Source organism: Corapipo altera, unplaced genomic scaffold (genome assembly GCF_003945725.1).
Source record: "Corapipo altera isolate COAL_440 unplaced genomic scaffold, ASM394572v1 343, whole genome shotgun sequence".
NCBI classification, from domain to species: domain Eukaryota; kingdom Metazoa; phylum Chordata; class Aves; order Passeriformes; family Pipridae; genus Corapipo; species Corapipo altera.
In genome coordinates, this window is record NW_020884913.1 from 6,030,034 (window position 1) to 6,039,756 (window position 9,723).

General features: G+C 43.2%; 1 protein-coding gene across 2 annotated transcripts in view; it reads left to right on the plus strand.

Moving 5' to 3' along the window:
* The window catches only part of SAP30BP (SAP30 binding protein), a 30,038-nt gene extending 20,757 nt beyond the window's left edge, over positions 1-9,281 (plus strand). For both annotated transcript variants that reach the window (XM_027654271.1, XM_027654270.1), the window contains 7 exons: positions 2,057-2,145; positions 4,592-4,683; positions 5,148-5,208; positions 5,691-5,742; positions 6,141-6,199; positions 7,388-7,472; positions 8,142-9,281. In XM_027654271.1, the coding sequence (XP_027510072.1) occupies positions 2,057-2,145; positions 4,592-4,683; positions 5,148-5,208; positions 5,691-5,742; positions 6,141-6,199; positions 7,388-7,472; positions 8,142-8,323 (620 nt within the window). In that variant the 3' untranslated portion in view covers positions 8,324-9,281. The remainder of the gene's footprint in view (positions 1-2,056; positions 2,146-4,591; positions 4,684-5,147; positions 5,209-5,690; positions 5,743-6,140; positions 6,200-7,387; positions 7,473-8,141) is intronic.
* The last annotated feature ends 442 nt before the right edge of the window (positions 9,282-9,723 follow it).

The window sequence follows — 9,723 nt, forward strand, 5'->3', positions numbered from 1 at the left end:
TATTGTCTCATTGGGAGCTCTTGTTCTGCCTCCAGTATTGTTTCTGTTTCAAGAGAGCTTTGAATGGGTTACTGAACATTCAGTTATGACTTTAACTTTTTTGCTGGTTAGACAGAGGTCTTGCCCAGAGTTCCTGAGTTTATGACCCCACAGTTCTCACAAATGTTTTGTTTCTCCATGGCTCTTCTGGTCATCTGCAAAGACAAGGGAGCCTATGGGATGTCTAGTCTGGAGCTAGGCTTGATTTTTTTGAATTCTTTTTTTTTTAGGTCCTTTCTTTGCCTTAAGAAGTCTGTATTTAGTGGTTGTTTTTATTTTTTAATGTTTCTGCTGATGCTGTGAATCTCTTAAGCCATTAATCAGCTTTCACCTTTCCCAGCAAGCCTAGTGTGCCGTGTATTACGCTCCTGTCTTTGAGTTCCTGAAGCTCTAATTAAACCAGAGGCTTCCCCATCCCACCAGCATCTGTAACCTATAACAAATGTCTGCCTTGTTGTCAGGGAGCTCCCTTTGCCTGCCTTTCTGTTGGGGCTCTGGCAAGCTTTCCTTCTTCCTTAGAGGCACCCTCTTAGTAAATGCCAAAGGACACTTTTTGTTCGTTACTGGCAGCTGCTGAAGAATTTAACCCTCAGCAACATCTTGATCAAACAGAATGAGTGGTCGCCTGCCAGCTTTGCATCTCCAAAGGATGTTGTCCTTAGTGCTTCACATTTTTACAAAAGACATGGAAACTGTAGTAGCACTGATCATGTGTAGTGTTGCTTATCTGTAGCCTCAGCTCTCCTGAGTTCCAACACCGGTGTCTGTCCTTTGGGCCCTTCTGGCCTTTATTCAGAGTTGCTGAGCTCAGTGAGCTGGAGCTGCAGTTCAGGCAGCTTCTACTGAGCAGTGTATAGCTGAGGAACTGACTTGGTTGATATGACCTCTGTGCTGCTGTCAGGTCTCTTATCCACTGCAGACCGACTCTGGAATGTGTTCCCTGTACAAACTATGCTTGAAAACAGTCCCAGCTGCTTAAAGGTGGCAGAAATCTCTGCTCCAAGACTTGGCCAGAAAACTACCTGGGTTTCCCATAATAGTGGGAAAGTAGCAAGCAATAGTGGGAAGCACAGCAGTTTCTTTTGCTGATAACTCTGTAAACTAATCTTTAGAGGGCAATCAGGTACTTTAATAGTATATCCCAACACAAACAGCTATAGAAATCTGGCAGACTGTGCTGGTCTGTTCCCAGTCCTGCAGAACGAGTTGTTCCTTCTCCCAGTAGTCTGTAAGCAGAGATCAAAGTGCCTGTTAAGGAAATGTTAACTTAGGGATGAAATGTAATTTCTTGTGGTTAATTCCTGACAGCCCTGGGGATGGTTGTTCCCTTCTTGAACCATTTAGGTTCATCTAGGTATGTCTTGATCTAAATAGGACCCAAAGTGATTACCTCCCCCAAAATGGCAAAGAGCCAGGCTGCACAGAGTTGATCCTGTGATCCTCCACATGCATGGTCTGATCTTCTCTCCAAGAGTGCCCTGGCACAGGCTTTGGCAGAGACTCCAGGTTACCTGCACTGTTTAGAGCAGGACCTGAAGGTGTGTATGGGAGACCTGGAGTAGTGCAGGGTTGGGTATGTGGTGCACAGTGCAGGGGTTTAGGGATCCATGCCATGACCCAAACTTTATTCCTCTGAAGATTCTTTGCTTTTGAGGATCTTATCAACAGTTGCAGCTGGAGTGGAAGTAGCTTGGCTTTTACATTTCCATTTGGGGATGAAGAGAACCTTGAAAATGAAGCTTTAAGCACGGGTATGACACAGAGCCACAGTTGGAGGTAGTTATCAATAAAACAAGCATCTCATCCCTCTTATAATGATGTAACCTTTAGATTAGTTGCTTCTTGCTCAGCATCTTGAAAGCACCACGATTACCAGTTGGCAGCATTCCCATTACCTTTGCCTGTTGATTCCCAATGACAGAGTGGTGCCAGCAGGGACATAAAACAATTTAATGACTTGCATGGCTGAAACTCCCTTCAGTACTGCCAGAACTCATGCCCACATTGCTCTCTCCAGCTTCTTTTTCAGAGAGAGTGCGGAACATGTCTCCAGATGAGATCAAAATCCCTCCTGAGCCTCCTGGCAGATGTTCTAACCAGTTGCAGGTTGGTATAAGTCCACTTCATTCTTTTTAAAGGCTTGTAGTTCAGTAGGGAGAGGGGATGTTTAGGATCTCTGCTCAGTATTCTTGCACAAGGCAAAACTCCAGTATTAAAGCTGGGTTTTACCACACTGAGTTTATGAATGCACTGTGTTAATGCTTTAGGCTTTACAGCAGTTCTAGTTTAGGAATACCAGAGTAGCTTAGAGCTGTTTTCCAGTCTCTGTGGGTTATTTATTCTTTAAAACAGCTCTTGGTCCCACAGAAGCAATGTTTACTGTGAAGGCTGCTTTCCTCTTACCTCAGCAAATCCAGCTCTGTAGAAAAGAACAAATCATTGTTTTCCATACAAGCCCAAGAATCCCCTAAACTGGAATAGATGAGTTAGCAGTGACTGGATTCCTTTTCCACCTACATCTCTCTAGATGATAAACATTTAGAGGGAAGGCTGGTAACTTAGAGGCAACAAAACAAGACAGATGTATGTCTTCTCCAGTGCACACCCAGATAATTGCAGTGGCCAACTTTGCAGTAACCTGCTGTGTTCTCCTCCTCATGGAGTGTAAATGAAAAGAGCAGGGACTGCTGTTTCCTACCACCCATTTGAGTTTTATGTCCAGTTTTCCACCCAGTAGAAATACAAGTAAAGAATCACTTCTGGAATGCTCTTTAAAGTAGCTCCTAATGTGCAGTGGTGATTCAGAGTGACTCACCATCCAGATGATGCTTTCTTCTTCTCCACACAGTGTACCTGGGCACACCCATCCCTCCTCTGGTGCTGTAGGAGGATTTCACTGTTCTGACATCAATGAACTGGGGTGCGTTAGATCTGAAGAATGCACAGAGCTTGAGAGAGTAGACAGAATAAAGCAGAATTTCCCCCCTTGCACAGCAGTTTACTGTGTTAAATCAAAGGGGAACTTGTCCTCTGTTAGCAGGTCAAACCACATCTTAGAGCACTTTGAGCAAGGAGATGGGATTGTTCCTCAGAGATGCAAAATGTTCTGGGCTTTTCAGTGGTGACTTACTCTTTTGTCAAATTCTTCCTCTAATAAACTTGAACTCTGCCAAAGGGAGTATTTCTTATTATAAAGTTGACTGAGTAGTTCCCCATCTGTGGACTTTGTGAACCATATTGTTACTCCATGGGGAGAGGCCAAAAAGGAACACCTATTCATTCACTTCTACTCCCCAGATTCACCTCTTTGCGGTTGTTCCTTCAAGCCTCACAATGTGTGTGCTGGATGTGGAGATTGTGTGATTTCCTCTTGCTGATTTTGTGACAACCTGATGAAAATTTATCTTACAAAGTTTTTTTTTTTAAGGTTCTTGAAATAGGAGTTTCATATCAGCTCTTAACAATCCTCCTTTATTCAGGCTTCAGCAAGCCCTCAGACAATAGTCAGTTCTGTGTTTGAGTTGACTGTCCAGGGAGGGAGACATGAACTGACTTATCCAGAAGCAACAAAGGCAAATTGACTCAGCTCTCCCATCCTGAAGAGTGAAGGCCCAGCCTCTGGTCTTGTTTAATATGAGAAATTTCTGTTCTAAAGAAAAGATGACAGAAATTACTGAGGATATTCTCCTGCTAGTACCACTTAACTCCATGTTCCATCTGAAAATTCCTGCCTTTGCTGTCAGCATCACATAAAGTAGGAATACTTTTAAGTACTTTTATCCACCTTGCTGAGGAAGAAAAAAATCATGTTTGATTTGAAAGCTTTTAGTCTCTTTGGAGAGTGGACTGCTTGACATTTCCAATTTAATTTAAAGTTGCCTTTTGCAGGGGCTTGGGACTTCAGTAAGTTATCCACAGGCTTTGTAACTATGTGAGTGATCTGCAAAGAGGAGCTGATTCCATCTGGCTGGTCACTTGTACCAAAGCAGGGATTTACAAGTGCATTGTTCCCAAGAGTGTTTGGCTGCCAGTGGGCACCACCAGCAATCCCTGATGATCACACTGGGTTTAGTTCTCCAGCAGAACTTGGCTCTGCTCATCTGTTACCCAGGCAGAGCCATGAGCTTTGCCTTCTGGGCAGTGTAGCCCAGCACACCTGAGTCTGAAGGTGGGTGTGGTGGTTTCTGCAATCTGTGGGAGAACCTCAGTGGATTTCAGAACTGGCTTCTGCTCTACAGTCATGTCTATAAAGGGAAATAACAGACTGGGAAGGAGGAACCTGTGCTTCTGCCTTATAGGCAAATCTTTAATCACTGAAGCCTTCAGTAAGTGCAAATATCAATTTCTTTACCAATCCAGACAGTTCATGAAGCTCCTTCAGACCTTAAAGGGGAAAGTGTCTGTTAACCAGCCTTGGGAAGAGGTGGAACCCTTGCTCCACTCAAGGGAGGTCACTGGTTCAGTTGGCTTGTTTCCACATGTACACTTTGGTTAGTCAGCTGTTGGGCTGCTCCTTTTCTTACTGGCTCACCCTGTAATCTTTCTCCTGTAGGATAAAATTCAAAAGCTATATGAGAGGAAAATGAAAGAGGGCATGGATATGAACTACATCATCCAGAGGAAAAAGGAGTTTCGCAACCCCAGGTGAGCCACCATCTTTTCCTGTGTGACCAAAGCACCACAGAGCAAATGCCAAGAATATCCTCTTTGTTGGAGTTGTAGCAGAAAAAGGATCCTGAGCAAGAAGGACTACTGCTTACAAACAGATTATGTCTCTCTCATTTTTGTAACTGAAACAGTAAAACTCTTCTGGGAGACAACAGCAAGTGTTGGTGTGATGATTAGATTTTAAATGTGAACACTTTGAATGAGTGAAGGATTTTAGAAGATGCGTCTGTTCTGGGAGCTGGGAGATGTTTGGGGGAAGTGGTAAATACTGTGGTTAATGGGATGCCACATCCATCATAGCAGGCATACCTTCCCTGGTTCTGATTTCACTCTTGCAGTGTGAGGAGGTGACAAATTCTCTTTCTACTGACACATCTGAAATGCTTCTGTTTACTTCTGCCTCTCTGTTTCTGTTTTGAACTCCTGTTTTTCCTTTGCAGCATCTATGAAAAGCTGATCCAGTTTTGTTCCATTGATGAACTTGGTACAAATTATCCAAAGGTGAGGTGCAGTGCTTTTGGCTGGAAAGGGAGTGGGTAAGAGATAATAGAGAGGTGTAAAGTCTTACCTGAGGCTTTCTTGAGCCTGCTTGCTTAGAGGTCCTTTAAGGGAACTTCAGTTTGAGACCCTGCATTGAAGTGAACGTTTTTGTGACACTGAGCCTCAGTGCCTCCAACTTTGCTATAATGGTTCTGAACAAAAACTGCTGAAGTGTGTAGGTATAAAGGAAACTCCTCAAGGGGGACTGAAGCTGAGCAGCAGAAAAATGCATGACTTATCCCAGCATACTTGTGGCTTCAAAGCTGTTCCTTCATTCACAACAGAATGTGGTCCCATAAAAGAAGGTCTGATGTGATCTTTGGGATACAAGAAGAAATCAGTCATGATTATCATCAGAGAACAGAAATGCCTTAAACATTTTTTAACTGGGTTTTGTGTCTCTGTGGAAATAGCCCTAATCTGACTTATTTTTTTTTCTTTAGGACATGTTTGACCCTCATGGCTGGTCAGAGGATTCGTATTACGAGGCACTAGGTAATTCCAGGAAGTCTGTCCTTTTTTGTCCTAGCTTAAGTCTTTGTGTTTTGTACTTAATTAACTGCACTGGAGTCCCCACTTCCTTTATAAATGAGAAGTCATCACATGCTGCTCTTTAACAACTTCATTCTGGTTGGATGTGCCTGAATGTTATTGATGCTTCATCAGTTTGGAAAGAAAGCCTTTTCATTTAAATTGGTTCTTCAGTGTTTTCATCTCTTAAATCATTAATTTAGTGCTGCAACATTTTGATTAAAGAGCAGTAGTTACTTTCATGGCAGTTTAATTTTCTATACAGAATTTGAAGGTTTGGATTGTTTATGATGGGAAGTGAGTGAGAGAGAGCTGTGGGTTTTTACTGTTCTTAGTGCTTCACATCTTCTGATCTTTCTCAGCCAAAGCCCAGAAGATTGAAATGGACAAACTGGAGAAGGCCAAGAAGGAACGCACAAAGGTAGCTCCTCAAAACCAAAAGAGGTGGAGGTGCAGGGGTTTTGTTTCTTTGCCTGCTGAAGCTCATTTTGTTGCTCTGCCCTCTCTGTGCTAATACTGCTTGTTTTTCCCTGGTTCTCTCCTTTCTCCTTGCATGTCCTTTCCCGAGCTGCACAGATCGAGTTGTTTGCCCTTCCTTATAGGTCCATTCCTCTGGGTTGTTTATTCCACTGGATTTCCTGCTGTTTTGTCAGTATTTTTAAACCAGAGCTCTAAAAATGGTATTCAGTAGGCCAGATAAAGGCAAGATAATGCATAAAGAACAACTTTTTTCTTAATCTCTGACATTTTGCCTGGTGGCATAGCCCAGTTACAGCTTAATTTTCTCACCATATCTCAGTGTGAGACAATATCTGCTTTCTGTTCTTGATATTGCCTTCTTGTATCTGATTTCCAGAAATATTGGACCTATTTTAACTTTGTGCATTTTGTGACAAGCCCAGCTAATCTTACAGACGCCCCAAAAAGAACACAGACAGGCTTTGAAAGATTTTATTCCTGTCCTGTATTGCCTTTAAGCCAGTGGCTGGCATGAGAAAACTGTCTGATGTTAGAGATTGCCATCTAACCTTGCAGAAGGCTCCTTCCATATTCAGTGGAGGGTTTTTTTGTGCAGTGCATGCTCTGTCTTGCTGCTTGTTTTGGTTTTTTGCACAGTAACCCAGGCATCTCATTACATCCTTGCCCATGTCTGCAGTTTTGAGGCTGCAGTGCTGTTGTGGCTCTTGTTGCCAGGTTTCCTGCCATGATGCAGTCGCAGTAAATTGTGCAAGTAGGGGCTTGTCTTGCATGTTTCTTAAAGGAAAAAGGATAGGAACTTCTGACTGTATAAATACAGTGTTTAATGGCCAGGATGTATCCTCTCTGAGCTGTACCAAATCCCAGTTGACACACACATTTTTATTGCATCAGATTTAGGAGCTGGGTTGTAGAAATCCTTAATTCTCATGGCTTCAGTACCCTTTGGCCTGAGGTCTGTATCTGTCTTTCTGCATGATGGGCAGCTCAGAGGCCAATGTCTTACATCACATTAAAGCTGTTTTTAAAAAACATAGGTACTGTGGGTTAAAGAAAGGCTGTGTATCTTAACACTTCTTTTTTTTTTTTTTTTATCTTCTCCTCTTTTTCCTATGTGTCTCTCCCTTCCCAGATTGAATTTGTGACTGGCACTAAAAAGGGTACAACAACAAGCGCCACTTCTACAACCACCACAACAGCCAGTACCACTGTGGGAGGTAAAGAACAGTTGGGATTGTACCAGTTAAGCTGCAGTAATGCTGGGATTAGTGCTTCCTGGAAACCTGAAGGCTCCTTATTGATTGTGTATATAATGCAAGAGTGTGTTTTTTCTAGGGGTTGTTGGACTAGCTTTCCTCTAGTCCCTGTATTCCAGGTCTTCCCTTCTGGAATGAAAGACCAGGGCCAGGTGGGATAGTGAAGATATTTATTAGTGTGTCAAGAAACCTGCTACTGTCTGTGGTTGTAGAGTATTCTTGGGGCTGATATACCTCAAGAGGTTTGGAAAGACTGAAAATCACTCTCCTGCCTACAGCCTGCATTTTAAACTGAGGGGAAGGGAGAAAAACCACTGGAGGATGATGAGTGTGTCCTGTGCCTGTAGCTGAGCAATTGGGATATGTGTGCTCTGTTAAAATTAACTATGCTCTGGGGCAGGGATGATCCTGGCTCCCATTTGGCTGGAGCTCAGGTGTACAGTTCCACTTTGACTCTCGAGGTACAAAGTTGCCTTTCCTCCTCACCACTTACTGCCAGTGTATCCTGAAATTAATGTGAGGGAAAGTTGTCTAGGATATTAAGGGTTGGCCAGTCAGGGTGTTAGGAAGGGACTGCTGACCTTTAACATAATGCTAATCCTCATTTGCTTGATTTAATCAAATTCACAGATGCCCAGAAGAGGAAGAGCAAGTGGGACTCTGCCATCCCCGTAACAACGATAGCTCAGCCCACCATCCTCACCACCACTGCCACACTGCCAGGGGTTGTCACAGTGACAACCAGCGCGAGTGGATCCAAAACCACGGTGATATCAGCTGTGGGCACCATTGTGAAAAAGGCCAAGCAGTGACTGGTGTGCTGGGCCTGGATTTTTGGACTTGTTTATCATTGAAGCCATTGTTCTCAGAAGGGAGGGGTAGCTTTCGCCTTTGGTAAAGGATGGCAAGATTCTTTGGAGCAGACCACAGTTCCCCTTTGGAAGACTGGGGGCAGGAGCAGGCATGCCAGCTGTGTGCCCACAGGAATGGACCTCTGCCCACAATGCCTCTGCCTTTGCTTGCTGTGGGAAGAACCAGCCTGTGTGTTGTGCTGGAGGAAGGTGGTATCTGGAGTCAGCTTGTAAAAGTTCGCTTATTAATTACTGCATTAGGGTCTTACCTACTTGCAAGTTTGGTTTAGGGGGCAAAACAAAAGAAAATAAAAAAAAGGGCAAGTAGTACAGGACTATCCGTGTTATCCTTGTGTATTCCAGGTCGTGCTCCAGGCTTGCAGCCTGTGATAGGTGCTGCCCTCTGTACTCCAGCTCAATTCTGAGGGAGTTAAAGCAGAGACAACTGCTCAGTGTCCACGTTCAGATGTGTAGCAGAGACCTGAAGCAATCTACATCTGTGAATGTAGGCTCACCCTTTGTCCCAGCACTGCCATCTGTACCTGTGTGCCCTCTGTGTAGATCTTAGTGACCACATGTGAAGTTGTTGAACTGTTGAGGGAACTGTGCTGGAACAGTCCTGTTATCGTCTCTCAAGGATGAAGATTTCTATGCAGAACCCTTAAGCTGTAGAGGTTTGATTTGTGAACTCATTTGCAAAGACCTGTGCAAAAAATATTTCCATTGCCACGGAATGAGATGGGACAGCAGATAAGCAGGGGAGAGTGTCTGATCCTAATTGTGATGTTGTCAGTCTTTGTACTAGCTCGTGATGTTCTGTGAATGCACACATGGCAGTTACTGCTTGCTCCACTGTTGTGATAAAGTATTTTCAGTTGAAAATGTTATTGTATAAAAATTTAAAAGTCTATAAAAAAACCCTGGTGTCATTCATGTGTCTGCATTTCTGTTAAGGTAAATTCCTGCCCAGAGCCTGTTTTTTCTAGTGCTCAAGCAGTGATAGGAGAGATGTTTGCCAGATCAGTAGAAGTGTAAATTTCTGATAATTCAGTGGGGTTTTTTTGCAGTTTTTTTATGTAACTTAATATCACTCTTGATCAAGACTTTGCATATATGGAGACTTAAGGCAGAAATAAGAGGTCGATATTCTGCTTTTATATAATTTTAAAACATGTTAAACACTTTGTCCTGGCAATCATTTTACCTTTAAAAAAAGCATCTGTGTATCCAGAAATGCTCATGGGAGATAAACCAGGGGACTGATGGAACTATAGCGTGGGGAGCTGGGGAGGTGGTGGAGTCACTCTTTTAAAGCAATAAAATATTCAAAGGCATGAAAATAGTAAGATTGAAACATCTCT